The 23,541-nt window shown below is 39.2% G+C and overlaps 1 protein-coding gene and 1 pseudogene across 1 annotated transcript in view; both read right to left on the reverse strand.

The window, feature by feature from the left end:
- Window positions 1–7,387, reverse strand: part of Maoa (monoamine oxidase A) — a 65,470-nt gene extending 58,083 nt beyond the window's left edge. The window contains exon 1 of the mRNA XM_055598265.1: window positions 7,290–7,387. Coding sequence (XP_055454240.1) covers window positions 7,290–7,362 — 73 coding nt within the window. The 5' untranslated portion in view covers window positions 7,363–7,387. The remainder of the gene's footprint in view (window positions 1–7,289) is intronic.
- Window positions 7,388–8,674: 1,287 nt separating this feature from the next.
- LOC129669898 (40S ribosomal protein S6-like) overlaps window positions 8,675–23,541 on the reverse strand; it is a 79,391-nt pseudogene continuing 64,524 nt past the window's right edge.

The raw sequence follows: 23,541 nt of genomic DNA on the forward strand, positions 1-23,541 counted from the left end.
GACTCAGAGAAGCCATGAGGAAATGTGAATGCACAACTGTGAAGATATCTGGTGCTGATTTAAGCTCCTATAGGATGTCAATATAAAAGATAAAGCAAAACCATTTCAAAATAAAGCATGGAAGAAAACAGTGCTGAGGAATGGTGGAAAAGTACAGCCAAAGATGAAACCTTTATGAAGCTGATTAATTACCAAAAAAAAAAAAAAATAGAAAACACTGAAATATTTATAGAAAACATATCACATGTAATAAGATCCAACCTCTTTTTTTTTTTTTAAGATAGGATCTCATGTATCCCAGGAGAGCCTCAAACATATTATGTGGCTGTACAGGACCCTGACTTTCTGATCCTCTTGTTTCTCCCTTCTGAGTGGAATTATAGGTATATGACACCATGTGAGGTTTATGCAGTGCCAAACACAGGCTTCATTCATGTTGTCAAGCACTCTATCTACTGAGCTACATCGCTTGGCTCCCGCTCTATTTATTTCTTTATTTCTTTATTTATTTATTTATTTATTTATTTATTTATTTATTTATTTATTTATTTATTTATTTATTTTCAGTACTGGGAATTGAATCCACAGTTTTGCCTATAGCAGGCATGTGTGTACTCTACCATGAGCTACACTCCCATTTAATTCTATCACTAAATAATAAAACCACTGGAAAGGGAGGAGGTCCTACACTATCAGTGGACTGGAGAAAGGGCATAGGAAGAGATGAGGAATGGACGGAGGGCAAGATTGAGAGGGGATGAGTGTAAGGCTACAGCTGGGATACAAAGTGAATAAATTGTAATAAAGAAAAAAATATATTTAAGAAAGAATGAGAAAAAATAATAAAACCACAATTAAAAGACTTTAAATTTCCCTAATGCACAATGCTAGGTGACAATGTAATAAGGACAGTGTAACCCACAGGAAAACACAAATTGCTGTATAAAATTATACATTTGTCACAATAAAGAGAGAAAAGGTCCTAAGCAATCAGCTTGATTCAAATGTTCACAATATTTAAAAAATGTAATGCATTTTATAAAGTTCTAATCCCCCAATCTTAAAAAAATTCTTATGAAATCTATGCATCTCAAACATGTATGTGTGCTCATTATGTAAATACTTATGAAGTGTATATACTTCTAAATCACAGAGTTGAACATTTTTGCAAGTTCCAGTATGTGAGAGAAAGCTACAATAAATCCTCACTATTTCTGGTTACTGCTAAATCCACATACTGCAAGATTTTTCATGTTAAAACATCTCTCCCCAACAACTACAAAGGTTATGGGGTGCAATATTCATCAATAATGCATTATGACATTCCTTTTCTCCATACTTGGTCTCTATGGTCCATGTAATTATATAATACATAGATCTATTCTTAAAAGAAATTATCACATTAGTTGAGAGTTATGTACAAATTGAAATCAATTAGCACTGATTAAATGTTAAAATTGACCATTCAATGTCAAATCCATCTAAAAGTTCATTTGAACATTTAAAAATTTTAATCAGAACTCAAATAACTATAACACTTTCTATAATTTATTTATTTTTTATTAATTACACATTATTTACTTTGTATCCCAGTTGTATCACCCTCCTCCAACCCCTCCCAATTCCTACCCTCCCTCCCTAATCTCCTCCATTGCCCCTCCCCAAATCCACTGATAGGGGAGGTCTTCCTTCTCTTCCCTCTGACCCTAGCCTATCAGAACTTGCTGCATTGTCTTCCCCCTCCCCCCTCACTCAGGGAGATGTGATCAGAGAGCAGACCAATCAGTTCATGTCAGAGACAGTCCCTGTTCCCATTACTATGGAACCCACTTGGACACTTATGGGCTACCTCTATGCAGGGGTTCTAGGTTATCTCCATGAATGGTCCTTGGTTGGAGTATCAGTCTTAGAAAAGACCTCTGTGGTCAAATTGTTTGGTTCTGTTGCTTTCTTTGTGAAACTCCTGTTTCCTCCAGGCCTTTCTATCTCCCCCTTCTTTCATAAGATTCCCTGCACTTTGCCCAAAGTTTGGCTATGAGTCTCAGGATATGCTTTGATACCCTGCTGGGTAGAGTCTTTCAGAGGCCCTCTGTGATAGACTCCTGTCCTATTCCCTGTTTTCTCCCTCTTCCTATGTCCATCTTCTTTGCCTTTCTGAGTGAGGATTGATCATCTTACCCCGGGTCCTCCTTCTTGCTTAGCTTCTTCAGGTGTACAGATTTTAGTATGATTATCCTATTTTATTTGTCTAATATCCACCTATAAGTGAGCATATACCATGTGTGTCTTTCTACTTCTGGAATACCTCACTCAGGATAATCTTTTCTAGTTCCCACCATTTGCCCGCAAATTTCATGATTTCTTTGTTTTTAATTGTTTGTATCATTGTTTGAAAACAATAAAAAATAGTTTACACAACAGAATGAAAGTATACTGGTGTGTTTTTAATACAAAAAGTCAAATACAAAAAGTATGGTAAATACACAAAATTCTCATCCTCACTGAACTCCAGTATCTAATAACTAACCTATCAAAAACCAGTACTGTCTTTTAAAATGAGGTCTGTTTTTTAATCCCTAGAAAACTACATAGTATGTGCTGGTTTAAAATGTTTAAAATGTTCCCCACAGAAATGATACCTAGAGATAATATATTTTGGAAAGGGGAAACTGCAGTATGTAGAACTCAATATATTAGTCATTCTTGGAAAATGAATTTTTTTGTCTTGGATCATGAGAAAATTCAATCCCTGCCAGTTTAATAGAGAATGATACATTGTCCTTAACAATAAAATGAGAAATGAGTCAGAAAATAAATATATCTTGTTAAACACATATTAAAAATCTCTTTAAGAAAGGAGAAAAATTGGCAGGAGCAAGAGTGATCAACCCGGTGTTGAAAGACAGAAAGGAAAAACTCACTTCTCTGTTAAAATGAAAACGGAGAAATTATGAAGGGACAAAGTAAACAGTCTAGCACTAGGACAAAAGGCACTAGGACTAAAGCTCACATCCACATTGCGGAAAAGTGGTTAATAATAGTACTTGACCAACAAAGTAAAACCAGGTAATTGACAGTATGGACTTAGTGTTGAGAGGCTGGTAATATGACACCACTCGGTAGAAAGGTGAGAAAGAAGTGATTTAAGAAAATGAAGCAAGCCTAGGAGAATACTACATGCAGAATGGATGTGAAGAGAGAATTATTATTTTAAAGCATAATCACTGCGAAGGTATTGTAGTCAAATAGCTTCAGGAGTCAAAAGTCTGCCCTGGAGGTGGGAGTATGAACATGGTAGAGTAACTGAGGAATCAGAAGAGGAATCAGTCCAGCTCAGAGGACATGAAAAAGGAGTATAGAAAGCCTGGGGATGTAATTTGGTTTTAGAAGCATGTGGTTCTTTGTAGTGTTCACTTTACATGTACGAAGCCTTGGATTCCATTACTAGTAAGGCATGAGAAAAAAAAAAAAAAAAAAGCTGGATGTGGTGGCACACTTGTAATCCTAGCACTCAGGAAGCAGAGCTAAGAGCAACAAAAAATCAAGATCATTCTTGGTAGACTGGTGACTTCAAATTAAGACAAAAATGTATCAAAAATGATGGAAAAGGTGGTATCCAAGAAAAGAAAAAAATACTGCAGAAGATATGTAGAATCTGCAATGTTTAAATGAAAAACACCCATGAAAAGATAAGCTATTGCATATGAACTTAGAGGAAAAGAAGAATTCAAGTTAAAGATTTAAGAGCTTTCTATAATTAAGGGAACAATGGTGTGATGTAATGAGAAAGAAGAGTATTAGAGCCCAAGAGTGACTCACAGCAGAGCCTTGAGGTGATTTCAAAAGAAAATGGAAAAGGTGTGATCAACATATGATAAAAACATCAGACTTCAGTAGTGTCACAGAAAACCTGAAGAGTTTCCAAAGGAATAGATTATAAATTTTGGATTATATGCAGGGCTGTTTCCCTTCACATGAACTAAGATAGAATTAAAAAAAAAATAATTAGGTGAGTGGACAGAAAGCAGGGTGTTATGGTTGTCAGCAATGTTTTATCTTCTGTTTTAAATGACAAAATAAAAAATATCATTATTGTTTGTATAAAGGTAAAGCTTTTGTAATGTGAATAAATTTTGATTAATATCATTTAAAATATGTATTCTTCTGGGAGCTGTGTTATAAGAATAACATTGCAAATGCTAATTATTGCCTATAGATTATACTTACATAGATAATATGCCAAGAATATGCAAATCCTAACAGGAAAGTTTTAAGAAATATTCCAAAGCACTTAAAACTGACACAAAGCTCCTCTTCTTTAAGAAACTTATACCCATGCTTTGGAGTGTGTCTTAACTTCCTTCCAGACTGCCACCATCCCTAACCTTTGTGCTTAAAATCTGTTAATAATATATATATATATATATATATATATATATATATTTTAATTTACTCCAACTCTGCTTCAGTGAAGACATAAATTTGATTCACAAGCTGGAAAGTGTGGCAATTTCTTTAACTAGCACTTGAGAGATGGAAGCATGAGGAAAATGTGTTCATGGCAGTCTCAACTACATGGCAAATGTGAAATGTGAGGCCAGCCTGAGTTACATCAGACCTCTGTCAAAACAAACAAACGAAGAGACTGTATTATGGGATTCATATCATGGGATATAGCCAAAGCATACACAAAGGGACGTGTTGTGAAGTTCACAAGAACATTCTTGCCTATTTATGAAACGTAAAGCCTGTGCCTAATACCTCAGTCAGATAGGCATCCACATCTATGTTTAGTAATAAATAATTTTAGATGACAACACAGACAAAAGGAAATGTTTGTGGTCAGTTTGGCTGCTAAAATCTCTCAGATATGATTGGTAGAATGATACTAATGGAAACCAGCTCCTGTTTTCCACTGTTATTGGTGGACTGAAAGTTGGTGTCTAGAGTAAGTAAGCATGTGAAATACTAAGCAAAAAATGTTTTCTATGTGCCCCATCCCAGCAATGTCAATAGGTAGATTCCATTTGTGTGTGTGTGTGTGTGTGTGTGTGTGTGTGTGTGTGTGTGTAGCTTCAGATAATTTGGATGATCTCTTTAAAAAATAAGAAATCAGTAGGCCAGGTATTGTAGTACACAAATGTAACTAACCCTAGCACTTTGCTTAGAAAGCAGGAGGATTAGAAACCCAAAGCCATTGTAGCTACACAAGCAGTTCCAGTCCAGCCTTTGCTACATAATACCCTGTTTCAATCCACCACCACCTCCACCAAACAAAAGAAGAATTAAAAATTGTAACATGACTCAGTATAAAGCTGGTCATATATTTAGAATAAGAATCAGAAGGGACCTCAAGTTTTAAGGTTTGTTAGCTCCATGCTTAATACACTTCTGTTGATGACTAAATATTAGCAGTCAAATATGAAAAAGTAGAGAGACTAAGTAATTAGACAAAAAGAAAACAAAACACATAGCTGGAGATATAGCTCACTTGATAAGAGTGCCTGCCTAGCATGCATAAACCCCTGGTGTTGATCCCCAGAACTACACAAAGCAGGCGTGCCATCCCATATCTGCAATCTGAGCCCTGGGCAGTCGGATGTTAGAGAATCAGAAATCAAAGTTCATCCTTGGCTATGTATTAAGTTGGTCTCATAGATTTTTTAAAAAGTCAGGCTGGAGAAATAGTTCAGCCTTTAAAGGCAAGACTCACAACCAAATGTCAAAAAAAAAATTTTTTTAAGACAAAGCTTTCTTTAAGGAACATGGATGACAAACCAAGGACAAAAACAAAAACCCAGCAAAACATCAAATTGTGTAATGGTGTTAATCAATTTATACTACCTATTATCTTCATATTTCTATCCCAGTGACCAACAATCACATTGCTTCTAGAGGACTTGCCTAGAAGGCCGAGGTTCTTGTGAACACCAGTCTTTTAAACTGTAGGTATTCAACAAGTGTTCATGGAAAGAAGGAATGAAGGAATGAAAGAAGGAAGAAAAGAAGGAAGGAAGGAAAAAAGGAAGAAAGGAATGATAAATGCTCCTTTCTCTTATTCTGAACCAGGATCTGATTTCCTCTGATACTGCAGCACACATGCATATCGCTACTGTCACTGGCTAGGACTGCGAAAGCAACAGTTCACACCAGTCTGGTGATTAAGACAGCTTACCCTGAACAGGATGAGTCCAAAGTTACCTATATCTAAAACTAATATATATGCACATTTTGGACTACTCAAAAGGAGCATACATTAAAATGGATACTGTGGAGCCACTGTACTTACTCCCTCCTACTGTCTTTCTCCCTCTAAGTTAGATCTTGCACATGTATCTCTGAAATTATTAGCACCTGGGGGAAAGGGGACATGCCAGCATGGGCTTCTACCTAGAGCCAAAACATAATTCCTAAATGTTTCCAGTATGACAATATAAGTGTCAATTTAATATACAAACATTTATGAGGTCTCCAGAAAAAAAAAAAGTAGAAAAAGTTCATGTACCCCTTACTTGATGAGCCAGTTAAGCCAGGAGCACAGGAAAAGATGCAGGCTGTGCAGCTCTCAGCAAGAGCTTACAAGGCACTCTCTGACCTGCCCTTGGCTCCTGCTCTATGAAGAGACTACATTTGGGCAACAAATATCCTACACTTAAGTTCTGAAAAAAGAGCAGGAGTAGGTTGAAACTTACAGTTCCTTTAAAAAAATGACCCTTTCCTAAAAGATTCTGCCTCCGTGTATTTTTACTTGCACAGTTTTCTAAGGAATGGTGCTTTAGAGGGGAGCATAACTGAGCTAATCCATCCTGCCACTACTTCAATAGTACAGACTGAGGTTCTGTTCACAGGAAAGGATGTGAAATCAGCAAGACCAAGCAAAGACTTCAAGGATTGGGAGTGAAGGGAAAAAACAGGTCTGTGGCTTCCTAGGGAGTCTATTAGACCTCAGGAGAGTTACTGAAACTCTCAAACCACAGTTGCTTGGTTTTGTAAAATACCAAATATTTTGCCCACCCACAAGACTATTGAGGACAGAGGAAACTCACATAATGTGCTAAATGTAACTTTATAGCAAGAGCTAATTAATCATTAGTATTTAGGAGTCGGAGTTCAAATTATTTTGCCTCCCTCCACCAGTGCATACCACCAGCCCTCTTCTGGCAAGATCTGGGGCCCTCCCATAGTAACAGGCAGGAGAATGACTCTCCCAAACACAACAAGGACATTGCAAGATCCCTACCCCTCCTCAGTAAAGGCCCCTTAAGCTACTGTTAAATATCCAAACTGACCTGAGATGCCGCCTCCAATCACGACTACATCGAACATGTGGCCTGTGATATTTGGCTTCTCCAGATCCGTCATGGTTTGGGTGAAATTCTCCCAAGACTTAGGCTTAAAAGGGGGGACCGCCCAGGGTGGAACAGACCCTTGTACCGCCCCTTGCCTGGTGTCCGGGGGCGGAGCTGATCTTCTTACCCATACCCGGGGGGAAGCCCGGCACTGAGGGCGGAGCAGGCCCTTGTGCAATGACAAGGGGAACGCTCATGGGCGGAGCTGATCCTTGCTGAGATATCCAGGGAGGGCCCCGCACGCAGGGCAAGGATGGCCCTAGTATAGGGGCCGGAGGGGCATGGAAAGAAGGGGGTTCTTGAATCAAAATTCGGGGGGTATACCCTGGAAAAGTTAGGGACCTCCTAGGCACTGAGCTTTCGAGTACCAGAGGTCTTTGTAACAGCTGGCGGGAACGGAAACTAGGAGCAGAAGGAGATGATGCAGATAACCAAGCAGAGACTGACAGTGCATGGGGGAGTCTTCGGGCGACACTCTTGGGCTGTTGTCTGGAGGTTCAGGCAGTTTTAAGGAAGGCAGAGACCTGTTACATTGCACAGGACGTTCTAGTGATAATCCCCAGGGAGAGCTAGACAATGTGAATGAAGTGAGCTCCTCTATCGACCCTCGGGGAGTGCTGATCACTGAGGCAGGGATAGACCCTAGTTCTGACTTTAGAGAAAGACTAAGTACAGAAGACAAGGGGGACACTTGCGCAGAAGTCACCAAGGACCTTTGCCCAACATATCAGGATGAGTCCGGGAGTGGAATGGATCCTATTGTAGAAGAGCGCTGCGAAACAGAGCTAAGTAAGGATGGTGGAGTCTGAGGCAGGTGCGGGGACCTGATCGCTCTGGCTGTAGATAATTATGAAGTCCCGGGGATAAGACTCTGAGCTGGGGTCATTCCTCTGGCCAGAATCATCACTGAGGCTCTGAAAGTGGTTAGTGGAGTTCGAGGGACCACCCAGCTCCTGGATGGACCCGCTCATCTGAGATGAGGAAAAGAGTTGGGAGGCGGTCGGCCAGTGAGAGTCTGAGGACTCACAGGTGCTGCTGGAGGTACTGCCTAAGCGGGACACCCTCGTGGTGGCCTGAAAAGTGGCACTCCGGGTTTCCAGGGCCCATTCCACCTCACGCCCCCATCTACCGGGGACTCAGAGGAGGCCTTGTTTTCGGAGGAGAAGGCTTTGTTTTCAGACATAATTCTCACAGTGGCAGGACGCCGCTAACGGTTGCCGTGAACCCTCCCCTCAAAGGCGCTTAACTTTCAGGGCCCAGCTCTTCACTACCACTCAGAAGCCCAAGCCAAGCGCTGGGCCCACTAGGAAGCAAGAGAAGAGGCGTCAGAGTGGCGCAGCTCCGCCTTTCCCTCCGGATGCAATGACTCTTCTATGCAGCTGCAGCGATAAGCAGATACCACCACGAAGAGGAGGGGGAGAGCCTCTGTGGGCGAAGTTCGCGCGAGAGGTGGTGCGGATTATTAACCTGCCGCTTTCACAGTACCTTTTTATCTGAAAGAGGTTTGAGCTGAGGTGGACTCAAAAAAGCCTATATTTAAGAAAGACGAACACGAAGAACGAAAAGACGAGACCCTGCCTAGCTCGGTTTGGTATAGCTCTCCGATGACGTCACTAGGCGGGGCTGCCTGCACACCCCGCACCGGCCTTGGACCCGGTGGGGGAAAAAGAGGAGAGGCAAACAGCATATCCGAGGGAAAGCTTATTGGTTTTCTGTGGTGTGTTTTCAATCGAACATATCTTACCACAATCTACGCAAGTAAGCAAGAAAAATAACTCAGCTACCACAAATTAAGTGGTACCGAGGTTTAAAAACGAAAACTAAAGGATGCCTAAGGTTCAAATAAAATAAAAGAAAATGTGTGGGGCAGTGTAGAGCATAGTGAGTGGTACATGCTGTAATCCAAGCATTTCTGGAGGTCAAAACAGAGAGATTGCAAGTTCGGGGCTGGCCTACTCTACAGTGTGAGTCAACACCCTAGCAAGTAGGGTAATGGCTAGGGAGTGAGGAGAGTGGGAGGGAGAGGAGAATTCATACTAATAGTATCTTCCTACAAACACAGGATTAGTTATATTTTTTTTAAAAAAATCATTTTTGTTTGTTAAAAATTTTCACACATGCATATTAATGTATCTTGATCATCTTTACCCGTTCCACTACCTGAGACATGTCTTTTATTTTTTATTTTACTTAAAGTTTTCTTTTTTATTTTATGTATGTATTTATTTATATTTTGGATTTTGGAGACAGAGGTTTCTTTGTTTAACCTTGGCTGTCCTGGACTCCTTTTGTAGATCAGGCTGACCTCAAATTCACAGAGATCCACCTGTCTCTGTCTTTTACTGGGATTACAGGCCTGCACTACCATGCCTGACTAGGGGTTTGTGTATTATTTGTTTGTTTTTTAAGATGGACTGTCATAAGGGTTCTTGCCGGTCTGAGGAGCAAACATTTGGGGACCCAATAACTTCCCAGAGTGAGGAAGGGGTCAGGATCCAGTGAGGGAGGCAGAAAAAATACCTCTCCCTGAAAACAGGAGCCAGAGACACACAAAGAAGCCTCAAGCATCTGAACCTGTAAGATCTAGAAGGGAAGCTGGGTCTCAGAAATTAAAGTCCTTAGGGAAAGGTTTTGAGATTTAAACAGATAATTTTCTATGTTGAAAATTGAGGAAGACACAATGACACAGTGCTTCTGGATACCATCTGAGTTTGTTTCTGTTTGCATACAAATAGTTTTTTCACTGATGATTTCAGTTTTATATATCCTCTTTGGGAAGATCAGGATAAGACTTGTAATTCCAGCTCCAGTAGATCTGACACCCTCCTCCTGGTTTCTGCAGGTACTTGAACCCATATGCACTTACCTTCATATATTTAAAAACAAGAGAGGGGTTTGGGCATGGTAGTGCTAACTTTTAATCCTTAAACTCTTGAAGAATCAGAGGCAGGGGGGTCTCTTGAATTCCAGACTAACCAAGGCTACATAGTAACACACTGTAACAAACAGACAAAAAAAAGCTCCCCCCAAAACAAACAAATGAAAACAAACAAAAATAAAAACTTCACTGAAAACATCAAAAAATATTTACAAAGTGCCTCAAATCTCACACAATTTGCAAAATATCTATTTTGAAGGATTCTTTACCCCTCCCTATTCTTGGACTCTGTAAATTAAGACTGCCATTTTTTAATATAAGTCATTTAGAAAGGACTACACTTCTCACTCCTGTTCTTGGAAAGAAAAAAAAAAAAACATGGTGAAATTTTCTCCTGCATGTTAAGAAAGTGCAGAATATACTATAGCCATTTACTTTTAAAAAAAAATAGAGGAAAAAAAAGGCAAGTTAGAAAAAGAGTTTTCCTGTAAAAATAGCATTCTTTTTTTGCCTTTTCTTTTTTTAAATTTTATTTTATTAATTACACTTTATTCACTTTGTATCCCCCCATAAGCCCCTCCCTCCTCCCCTTCCAGTCCTACCCTCCCTCCCCCTTCTTCACGAATGCCCCTCCCCAAGTCCACTGATAGGGGAAGTCCTCCTCTCCTTCCTTCTGATCTTAGTCTATCAGAGCTCTTCAGGAGTGGCTGCTTTGTCATCTACTGTGGCCTGGTAAGGCTGCTCCCCCCTCACAGGGGGGTGATCAAAGAGTAGGCCAATCAGATTATATCAGAGGCAGTCCCTCTTCCCATTACTATGGAACCCACTTGGACACTAAACTGCCATGGGCTACATCTGTGCAGGGGTTCTAGGTCATCTCCATGCCTGGTACTTGGTTGGAGTATGAGTCTCTGGGAAGACCCCTGTATTCAAGTTTTTTGGTTCTCTTGCTCTCCTTGTGGGGTTCCTACCATCTCCAGATCTTACTATTTCCCACTTCTCTGCCCAACCTTTGGCCATAAGTCTCAGCATCTGCTTTGATAGTCTGCAGGGCAAAGCCATTCAGAGGCCCTCTGTGGCAGGTTTCTAGGTTGTTTCCTGTTTTCTTCTTCTGATGTCCATCCTCTTTGCCTTTAGGGATGGGATTGAGCATTTTAGTCAGGGTCTTCTCTCTTAATTAGTTTCTCGAGATGTACAGATTTTAGTAGGTTTATCTTATGTTCTATGTCTATATGAGTGAGTATATACCATGTGTGTCTTTTCTGCTTCTGGGACAGCTCACTCAGGATGATCCTTTCCAGGTCCCACCATTTACCTACAAATTTCATGATTTCCTTATTTTTCATTGCAGAGTAATACTCCATTGTGTAGATGTACCACAATTTCTGCATCCATTCTTCAGTTGAGGGGCATCTGGGTTGTTTCCAGCTTCTGGCTATTACAAATAAAGCTGCTACAAACATGATTGAGCAAATGTCCTTATTGTGTACTTGAGCCTCTTTTGGATATATGCCTAGGAGTGGTATGGCTGGATCTTGAGGAAGCGCTATTCCTAGTTGTCTGAGAAAGCGCCAGATTGATTTCCAGAGTGGTTGTACAAGTTTACATTCCCACCAGCAGTGGAGGAGTGTTCTACAGATTGGGAAAGAATCTTCACCAACCCTTTATCTGACAGAGGGCTAATATCCAGTACATATAAAGAACTTAAGAAGCTGAAAAGCAGCAAACCAAGTAATCCAATTAAGAAATGGGGAACAGAGCTAAACAGAGAACTCTTGGTAGAGGAATATCGAATGGCAGAGAAACACTTAAAGAAATGCTCCACACCATTAGCCATTAGGGAAATGTAAATCAAAACAACCCTGAGATTTCACCTTACACCCATCAGAATGGCCAAGATGAAAAACTCAAGTGACAACACATGGTGGAGAGGTTGTGGAGAAAAATAGCATTCTTTTGGAAAGAAAAACTACTTTCCTTATTTGTGGATCCTATTTATCTGACTGAATGTGTACTTACAAATGCAGGTGGTATGTGCTTGCCCTGTGGGTGCTGAGGACAGAACCCAGGGCCTTTCAAATATTAGGCAAATGCTCTCTACTACTGAGCCATACTCTCAGCTCAAAATACAATTTTTCATTCACCCTTACTTTGAAATTCTCAATGCAAGGCACCATTAATTTTCCTCTTTCATGAATCTTAGGTAGCAAGAAAGGTCAATGAAAGAAGATACTGAAATATAGTGAGTAGTTTTGCAAAATCTAATTAAAGGAATACCCACCCACAGAGTATGGCTTAGGTAGCATTTCCAAGTTGTTATTTCTGGAGAGTTTGTGCTTGAGTTGTACCTCATATTAATCTCTAAAAAATATGCAGGATTCCCTGGATAGCTTTCTGGTAAATCACGGAAGAACCTTATTCTTGAACTTTGCTTGTCTTTCTCTGGGACTTTTTTGGTTCCTGCGTGTTATTTCAAACTTCCATTTCAGCTATAAATTCAGAGTTGTGGGAGCCATGTTGGCTATGACCGTAGGTGTCCTCTAGAGAAGTCATCTTTAAGAAAATGGATGGCATTTTTAAAAGAAAATCCCACAAACTGCAGAAAACTGCCCACTGTAGCCAATATGGAAATGTTCAACCTCATTAGCCATTAGGGAAATGCAAATCAAAACAACCCTGAGATTTCACCTTACACCCATCAGAATGGCCAAGATGAAAAACTCAAGTGACAACACATGCTGGAGAGGTTGTGGAGAAAGGGGAACCCTTCTCCACTGCTGGTGGGAATGTAAACTTCGGAGTCCACAAAATGTTCCTTCTGGGCTCTTTGGCCCTGAACTCTCTGAGAACCTAGAGGCCCTCACTGAATTACTTCACCAAGTCCCTGGGGCAACCTAATTTGCTATGGGAGAGATTCATACCTCAGCACCACTTATGCGGTACTGGAACTCACACTACTCCTTTTGTGATGCCTCAGGAACCGTTCTTCATATTTCAAGATTGCTCAGGAGTTGCCAAAGAGCTTCCATTGCACTTTCAAGGTGCTTTGGAAAACTTCGTGACCAGGATTCTCCAAATGCTTGACAGAACACCTGAACACCACTATGGGCTTCCCAGAATGATGATGATTTCCAGCTTTTAGACCCTCTTTCCTGTTTGTTGACATTCTTCTGGTTTTTCAAAAATGCAACAATTAGCTTGGGTTCAGGGCTCCTCCAGTCCCGACTAAGGTTTTACTGCCTAAGAGCTAGGAGGGAATTAGCCCAACCTCTATCATTCCTGTTATTCATAGTGCATAGACCAGAAACCTGGAGCACTTTCCTCAACAGCACCTCTTCTCCCCATTATGCATTTGTTACTTCTGTTAACCTTCTTTGTTGTGGGTGGCTCCATAGTCCTAGCCCCAGTGGTGAGTTGCTGTCATTTTGTATGCATCTTCACTCTGCTCTCTCACTCCTTGTGGATTGTTGCCCTGCCCTCCTTATTAATAGTACAATTGAGGTTTTGAAAGCATAGTTTAAACCTATGTACTACCCTTTTTCTCCTCCTCTGCCTCTTAGACCTACTTTCTCAGCTCCCCTACTCCTAACACCACCGTCCTCACGCACTCTGTCTATACCTGCATTTCTTTTATAAAATCCTCAAATGCCCTTTGGTGTCCTGTCTTCCTGTCCCTTTGTGATCCCAACCAGTATCTTTACATATACCATACATGAACGAAAGAGGTTGATTGTTAACAAAAAGCTGATAATCCATCAAGTATTTAGTCCCCCTTCCCATATGCCCTCCTCGAATTTACTATGGTATCCCCTCTTCCTGTTGTGTGGTGACCTCCCAACCCATCTATTCTTCCTCCCATGTGCTATTATCTTTACCTCTCTATTTTTACATGTGTGAGGTGTAGAAACAGGTTGATTTGTTAGCATAAATCTGATACTTCATCTGGTATGTATTGAGGGTTTATAGTTTATTTAGGTGGGGATATACAACCAGCTTTAATGTTAGTAATTTTGTTGATTTGTGACATTTTTATTATGTATTAAATAGAATATTCGTTTTCACTAACTAGTACGTGTGTCATCAACATGGTTTTGTAGTGTTTTAGTAATCAAGGCATTCAGGTATAAAATCTGAGTGAGCTAGATTTCTATTGCTCTTTAATTTTAATAGGTTTTCTGGCTTATATTCTTAGGTTTACTTGGAATTATTATGATTTAATTCATAATACTAATAAAATAGCCATTTCAAATATTTTAGTCTACAGATCCAGAATATAATTCATTTGTAGTCAAGTTCTTTTGTACATTCTAAGGAATGTTTTGAGTTTTACATGGATCAGAGTTTTAATTAAAACTGCCTTAGTTATATGATTTTAGAATTTTATTGTATTTATTTATTTATTTAGTGTATATGCAAGTGTGTATGAAAGCAGGTGTGTATGTGCTTGTGTTGCCACTGTGTGCATGTGAATGTCAGAGGACAATTTGCAGAAATGGGTATCCTCTTTCTACTATGTGGCTTTTATGTATTGAATTTTGACCATCAGACTTCCTAATCTGGTCCTGTGTAGAATTATTTTTCTACTTTATTGTGAACATATTTCCTCCTGTTATATTTCCTAACTAAAATATTTTTAACTGAGTTTTGTTTATAATGAAATTTTAGGGTTGTTTTTTTTTTTAACTTATTTAGCTTTTGCCTATCTGCCCATAGTAATATTTTATTTCTTCCTAATATTTTTATTTTATCTCTTTTTGGTTTCTAGAACTTCTAAAAACAGTACTAAATAATTATGTTTTTCGATGTATTGTCCTGTTCTTTATAGTGGTATCTACGTAGCTTATTAAATATAATGCTGCCTGTTGGGTTGTTTTAAAGCATGTACTTTATAATTTTGTTAAGGAATTGCCCTGGCATTTTAAATTATATGTGTTAGGAAATGGTTATGAAATCATTACATATTTGCACATGTTTCCTAATCAGAAACCATTTTTATGTCTGTGAGGAAAATGCTGTTTTTTTCAATTGGTGACTTATGTCTGTTAACAGAGTGCTCTAAATTGTTTACAGTTAATTAGGATCTTCTGTAAAACATTAAGTAGTGAAATTTCTATGTGACAATATTTCTTGTTGGTGACTTGCACGTGGCAATCACCTGGGGAGCCTTAAAAAGAAAACAATGATGCCTGTGAGATAACTTTGTTGTTAGGGGGATTGTAGGGTTGGGTGTGTAGGGGTGGGGTTGTAGAGGTGTTGGGGTGTAAAGTCGCCCAAGCATCAGGAATGTAAAAGGTTCTCAAGTGATTCTAATGTGTAGCTAGCTCAAAACTGTTGCTTTTGTGTTTATTGGGTTTTTTACTGGTATATTTATCAGACATTGAAATTCACTTTCCAAGCTGTCCATCTCTTTGGTATCCTGGGGAACTACATTATATAGTCTTTTCTCTTTCACAGTTTGAAATAACTCATTAAAAAAAAAAGAAATAACTCATTAGTAAATCCTCTTTGTTGGAACATTTGTTGGGACTACTTGGGAGATTTTTTTATATCATAGCTTTTACCTTATTCACTTGTTTTTTGTAACTCATTTTAATTATAGAAATTAGTTTTAACATAAACTGAATTTAAACTTTATTTTTATGTCTAATTATGAGATGATTTATCTTACAAGTCTTAGATCACATGATGTCTCATTTCTGATTTTATATATAGTCTATCTTGATGGGTTTTTCTGAACCCTAATTTTGGTTCTTTCAAGACAGGGTTTCTCTGTGTAGCCTTGGCTGTCCAGCTAGACTTGCTTCATAGACTAGGCTGGCCTTGAACTCAGAGATCCACCTGCCTCTGCTTCCCCAAGTTCTGGGATAACAGGGGTGTGCCGCTGTGCTCAGCTGCTTTTCTGAACTCTTAACTATTTTACTTACTTAAGACATTTTAAGATTGATTTGTTGTGGTTTTATTTATTTAGTTAGTTTCATCCCTTTATACTATTGGATTTTTTTCAGTCTACCGATTTTCTTTGTGATACATCATTATTTCATATTATCTTTAGTATTTCATAATTTAAGTCAGAGCATTTTTATATAAAATAGAGCCTAAATATTTTAATCAATTTTATTTTGTGGTAGTAGGATCAAACCCAGGCCTTTGCGTATGCTCAGGTATGTTATACCCTCTGTCTTATCTCATCCCTTCTGTGTTCCATTCTTGTTTTTCTACTTATCCCCATTCTCGTCCTCAGTCTTTTTTTGCAGATAGTATCTTACCATGTTGTCTCCATGTTGGCTTGGAACTCCTGTACACAAGGGCATGTTGGTACCTCAGCCTCTTGAGCGGCTGGGACTCCAAGTGCATGCCCAGATTCTCCTAAACATTTTCAGCTGTGACTGACCCATGTCACTGATCTCTCTTTTTTTATAATGTCAAGATGTATTGGCCATCATTGATATTTCATCTTTCCTAACATCTTGTCTTGAAATTTATGTGTAAGCTTTGGACACTTGGATTTTGTTTTCTTTGAGACAGGGTCTCACTGTGTTGTACAAATTCCTATGCACGTGCCAGATACTATAACTGTCTTACATTTAGATGTTTAGTTCCTGAATAAATAATTCATATGATTTATGTATTGGTCACTCCAACTTCCCTGTATTTAAAAATGTTTTTAAAACGTGATGTGATTTAATTGAGAGATTAGGCTTTTGCTTTAGCCTTATGATTATATCTCCTATGCTTTTATGGGTGATATACAGACTTCTGCAATACTATTTTGTGTCAGTGCTGCACTAGACAATAATCTTTGATAACACCTTAAATGTAACATGAGAACCTTAATAATGTTAAAATCCAGCTTGGACTATGCAGTGAAAAGGAAATAACTCACTTGGCATGAAAGTAAGTTTAACTTTCTCATTGAAAGCTAAATTGTAGTATGTTAAGGTAAAACAAGTTACCAATAAAAATGGTCTTTTCACTTTTTTGAATTTCTTGACTTTATAATATGATAGTGAATTGACAAATATAAACATTAAACTTTTTCCTTCCAAAGCAATTTTTCGTCATGTACCTGTTTTCTCTTAGAGATGATTTTATGTTCTGTAATCTCTATGATCAAACCTCTCCAGATGCTTTGGATATCAGGCAAACAACCAAGTATAGTCAATACTATAGAGTCTTTGGAGGCATTTAGGAAACTGAAGATCACACACTGTGCCAAATTAAATCCATATTCTGTTTTTTAAGAAAATTGCATTTTACTAACAGGAGCAATGGCAAAATTGCTCAGTGGATAGAGGTGTTTGCTGCCAAGCCTACAGATCTAACTTTGATCCTCAGGACCCACATGGTGTAAGGAAAGAATTGGTTCTCACAAGTTGAATTTTGTGTATATGTGCACACGTGTACACGCACACTCACACTTTAAAAGAAAAAATTGAACAGTTATATCCTTTAAGCTTAATTTAGTCTATGTAACTTAAAAATTATGATAAAACCTTGTAGCATCTTCTTCACTATTTTTTTTCCTGAGGCAGACTCACTTTGTAGTATTGGTTGGCATGTAACTCTCAATTGTTATGAATTGTTAGCAATCCTTTTGATGTAGCCTCAGAAGTGCCAAGATTATAGGCATTAGTCGACAGACTGAACTCATAGTTATGTTTCTATAAATCTTTGTTTCTAATGGGTTTTAAATTCCTTTTTCTGGATTCTCTGATAGATGGAATTCATTTATTTTTGTGAAATCACTTATCTTTTTATTTTTACATAGTGTGTATGGAGTGTGAGGGTAGGTGTACATGTGCCTTGGCACATATTTAGAGATTAGAGGATAACTTTTTGGACTGTGTTCTCTGCTTCCATTTTGTTTCTGAGGCAAGGACTCTTGTTTTAGTCACTACTTGCTATCGGATCTCCAGGTGATTTTCATGTCTCTGCTTCCTATATGGCTATGAGTGCTACAATTACAGACCTGAGCCACTGTATCTAGCTTTTCCAGATGGGTTCCAGGAATTGAACCTAGATCATCAGGCTTATGTGCAAGTACTTTTACCTGCTGAACTATCTCATTGGCTTTGAGATCACTTTCAATCTTTTGGGTGTCTCTTCACTTACCTCATACCTGCACAATCGACCACTAAGGCTACAGTTCAGCTCCTTGTTTAGTTTTTATAATTGAAGTTGGAAAAGTCAGTTGTGTATATGATATAATGCTGTGGTTATTTAAAATGGACAAAATGCACATCAATCTTTACTTTAGGTGTATTCAATTACCCTAATTAAAATACCCATTTTTAGGCTAGTCAGATGGCCCAATTGTTAAAAGCATTTATTACTCCTGCAAAAGATCTGGATTTATTTCCCACTAGTACCATGGTGGTTCACAACCACCTGAAAGTCCAGTTCAGGGGATCTATGACCTTTTCTAACTTTAGTGGGCTCATGCATGCAAGTGGTGCATGCCCATGATAGGTATTCTCCCACTGATGAAATGAGCCAATTCAAGCCAAATTAGAGTATAAATGCACATTTATTGGGAGCAGCTCTCTGGTGGGTTTACAAAACTCACAGGAGGAGGTCAGTGGAGTCACCATGCTGAGGGAGACAGAAAGGGAAAGCCTCTTGCAAAGAGAGATGATAGAAGAAATGGAGAGAGGGAGAGTGTGGGAGTGAGGAGAGGAGGAAGGGAGGCAGAGGTGAGGACAGAGGGAGGGAAGGAGAGAGAAGAGGGAGGGAGGGGAAAGAGGGTAGGACAGAAGGTGGGAGAGAGAGGGGAAAGACAAGAGTGGGAAGAAGGGAGGAAGGGAGGAAGGGAGGGAGGGAGGGAGAGAGGGAGAGAGAGAGAGAGCGCGCGAGAGAGAATGAGATTGAACCAAAATATCTGGATTATATAGTGAAGAACCTTTGAGGGAGAGGAAGCCCCAACCCTGGGCTGGAAAGATCCAGAGAGAGGACAGGCTACGCCAGTGAAACTATAACAAAGTAGGGACTGAGGGATGCTGGGAGAATCTGGAAGCCAGGTCCACTTTGGTTAAATGGGCACTTCAGATGCTTGTCCCACATCTGAATCCCAACAGTAGCTAAAATATTTATGACCACACTTTAATACTTTTTAGTCCTCCTTAGAACTATTTAAAACAAAAATGACTTACCTAATTCAATTCTGACTACTAAACAAAACCCATACCCATAATGTAAATACAAAAAAAAAAATTAATACATTATTTAATGCCAGACAGGTTAACTCCCAGCTCCACCAACACTAAAAAGTCACTTATGAGAAAAATTGGCGATTTTTCAATTCTAAACCAAACCACACCTTGCCAGAAGCTACAGAACATTGGGGAGGGGGGGAGGAACCAGGGGAGAATATGATAATGCTAGTGCTGTTTTTTTTTGTTTTTGTTTTTTTTTTTTTACAGACTCCACCAGCAATCATATGAGTCAGAAAATGAAGCCACCAGATGCTTTCCAACTATTAAGGACCAAGTGGGATGGTTCTAACATGTTCTCACAGATTTCAAAACGGGGGAGGTACAAGAAGATAATTATATCACATAGCTTACAAATTCAGACCTCAATAGCAGACTGCTAGGTTCAGACCTCGGCCTTCCAGGACAAGGTGTTATGCCTGAGAAATTGGGGTGGGGGAGGGCACATTGTACGGTGGCCCTGAAGTGACCAGAAGATGCAGACAGAACCTGGTCTTCAAATTATAAATGGAGAAATGAGAGCATACAAATGGGTCACCTGCTGAACAAGAAGTACCTGTGAGTTATGGGACTGACCTCGGCAAAGGACAAGCAGTCTTCCCAGCACTGACTCAGGTGAGGGGAATAAGACCTAAACCCTGGGAGTTTAGGAAAGGATTCAGGCTGATCCTGTTTGGAAGCAATCTGGAAGAGGAGGAACAGGCCAAGCTGGAGAAAACAGACTGGTAGGTCAAGGAGTGGGCATCCAGCTGAGGCACTTATGGCACAAAAGCCAATGAAGCTCAGCAGTCAGCTTTTCATCTTGGGTCATCCTTCTGGGAGCTAATGTGCACACTCTTCCAGGCCCAACCATCCTGTTCAACAATGCCGTCACTGCCATCTTACACTGGCCAGCAGCAGCCACTACCGAGCTGACTTATTTCCTCAGCAGAGAATATCGAGCAGCACAAACATACCCATAGGCTCTCTCTCTCTCTCTCTCTCTCTCTCTCTCTCTGTCTTGCACACACACACACACACACACACATACACACACACACACACACACACACACACACACACACACACAAACACACAGTTCCTTCTTAGTCTTCTTCCTGGAAAGATGGCTCAGTGGGTAAGAGTACTTTCCACATAAGCCTGAGGACCAGAGTTTGATCCCTGGAATTCACATTAAGGTAGAAGTCAAACTAATTCCACAGGTATCTTCTATCCTCCACTTGTGTTCCATAGAGCATGCAAGTCTCCACCAAACCCAGCCCATCATATTTTCACTATAACAATAAAAGAACACCTAAAGTCAAACCATTCCAAGAGTACTTAGATCATTTCTATCAGAAGCACAAACTTCACAAGTAGCATTGGGGGTACAGACACAAATGTGGGCACAGTCAAGTTTTGAGTCCCCAGCACTCACATCAAAAACAGAGTGTGGCGATATTTGTGTTTGTAACCCCAGTGCTTTGTGAGGCAGAGACAGAATTCCTGGGGCTTGCAGGTGCCAGCCTAGCTCCCAGTCCAGTGACAGACCTTGTCTCAAGGGAGTATGGCAGAGAATGATAAGGCAGGATATGCAATGTGATGCCATTCTCTGTCCTCTGAGAACACAGTCATGTGCAGCTGCACACTCGTGTGTACATATATTGCACACACAATAAAATGAAAACCAATTCAATTTGAGAGACCAAGAGAATATCTAAATAGAACATTCTATGAGTGTGGCCCATAGAATCACAGAAGCTTGGAATCACAGAAATATTGTTCCACTAATTGTCTTCAATTTTTGTGTCCTTCTATATGAGCAGGTCATCCTGTTGAGAATGATTTCAAAGTTTAAAGACACAAGCTCTTCATACCACATGGCACAAAAGCATAACTATTAAAAGTGGTTTTTCAGATAAAGCACTTATATGGGAGAAAATTATTTATTTTTCTTATTGTGAAATGATTTTCCAAAGTGGTTAAAGAATTTTTCTAGGATATTTCTGTCATGTCCCAAAGAAACTCAGGACAGATGGCTAACTGTGGTGCCTAATAGCATATGAAGTGCATGCTGACCTCAGGGTCTTTCACAATGGCAAGAATCTGTTATCATGTCCTGGCTCTTCTCACGCTAACCTCTTCAAGCCCAGAGCTTTGCTTTTCTTCCCCCAGCTTCTGATTCTTATATAACCCTGTCATTTTTATCCACATGCTCTTTTTGCCCTCTTGTTTCCCTTGTCACTTTCTCCTCTCTCTTCTCTCACTCTCTTGTTCTCCTCCTTTCTCTCTCTTCATGGCCTGGTTCAGTCTACTGACCATGTCTAGTCTATTACTTTCTTTCCATGCTCTGGATTCTCCCAGATGAGTCTGGCTGTACTTTTTCATACTTATGTTAAAAACATTCTCCTGAACCATACTTCTGAGTAGTCCTGTCCTCATTTTTGTTCAATTTATTTCTGTCTCTGATTTTTACTAACCACTTTAAAATCTACTCCAATCCCCATCCACATTGCCATGTCCAAGCTAGATTATTTAGCTTCCTGGAGAAAGAGTAGGTGGACTATATATGCTTCTAGAAGGTTTTCAGATCCGCTGTTTTGAGCTATGTTATCAAGCAATCCGAAAGACTTGGAGTTAGGATAATTTTATCCCATAACCAAGGTAGCTTTGAACTATTTTTAATGGGAAAAATAAACAATGTTTTGTTCATCATGAAAGAAAAAGTATCTTCTGCTTCTGACATACATTTTGAATCCTATTTTGAGATTCCAAAGAGAGGCAAAAGTTCACTTTATTGTAGAGCTGAACGATAGGATTATTACTTTAATATAGTTTTATTATTGTTGTAACCAGAGGGTGGTTATATTAACATACTATTACCTATATTATATATCTGTTCTCTTTGGGTGATACATAAAATATCTTGAGAAAAAAATCACCTTTTTATTAACAAATACTGTACAGGGCAAAGATTTATTAATTTTAAGTTTGCTGATTTTTTTCACAGTTTCTAATTATGATACCAACCGGTATTATCTTTTGATGCATATATTTCGAAGATGAAGTGCCTGATAAAAGGCAAGAAAGCCATAGAATAGGATACTATAAACTCTATTTCTACCCTGAAGATAACACCAGTCAAGTAAATGAACAAGAATTAATAAATAGTGGAAGGACTCAAGGTATCTACTTAAAAGAGCAATGTGGTTCTTTTGCTTCTAATTTCTTTCTTATATATTGTCTGTCTTTAGCTTTTTTGAAAGGCCCCATGCTAATACTTTGACATCTCAGTTATGGGCAATAATGAATGTAAACATGAAGTTAGCCTTTAGTTCACAATATTGACTTAGCATATTTCTGCCACTTATAACTCAACATTGGTCATTTCTTTCCTCTCTCTGCAATATTAAATATTACTATATCTAGTACACCAAAGTCTTCAAAGCTGTTGGTTTTTTCGGTGTCACTGCATCACCTCGCTGTATCATCCAGGATGCTATTTCTTCTTCTTTCTTGGACTGCCATTTGTGTCATTCTGGCTCTCCTCATCTACTATTGACACTATGGTAATTATCATGGCCTTGTTGTTTGTTTGACTGTGCCAGTTAGCTTTAACATTGCTATGACCAATTTCTGATAGAAATATTTTAAGGGAGATGATATCTGTTTTGCTCATTGTTTCAGCTCAGCAGGGAGCATAGTAAGGCAGCTAACATGATGATGATCACAAAGCCTACTAAAACAGTAGAGGGGCCTGGGCAAGTTCAGCCAACAATGATATGTTAAAGACCTACTTCCTCCAATTAGACCCTACTGGCAATAGTTCTCCATCCTCCAAAGTAATCCCTTCAAGTTTTAAATCCATTAATAGATTAATTCCCTCATTAGAGTCTTTGTTATCCCATTTATTAGGTCAGCACCATTCTATTCTATTCTAATCAGTGTAGAAATGCCCTCAGAGATAGAACCATGATATGTTTTTTCTAGTTTCCTGAAGTTTCTGAGTCCGATGAAATCAACAAGATTAACCACCATAGCATCTCAACAGAGCCCCATTCCTTCACTATGTATACTATAGGATAAACATAATAAAATCTATAGTCGTAAAGAAGCTAAGCCACAA

The sequence above is a fragment of the Psammomys obesus genome, unplaced genomic scaffold, assembly GCF_907164565.1.
Source record: "Psammomys obesus unplaced genomic scaffold, mPsaObe1.curated_primary_1811, whole genome shotgun sequence".
In the NCBI taxonomy this organism is placed as follows: Eukaryota; Metazoa; Chordata; class Mammalia; order Rodentia; family Muridae; genus Psammomys; species Psammomys obesus.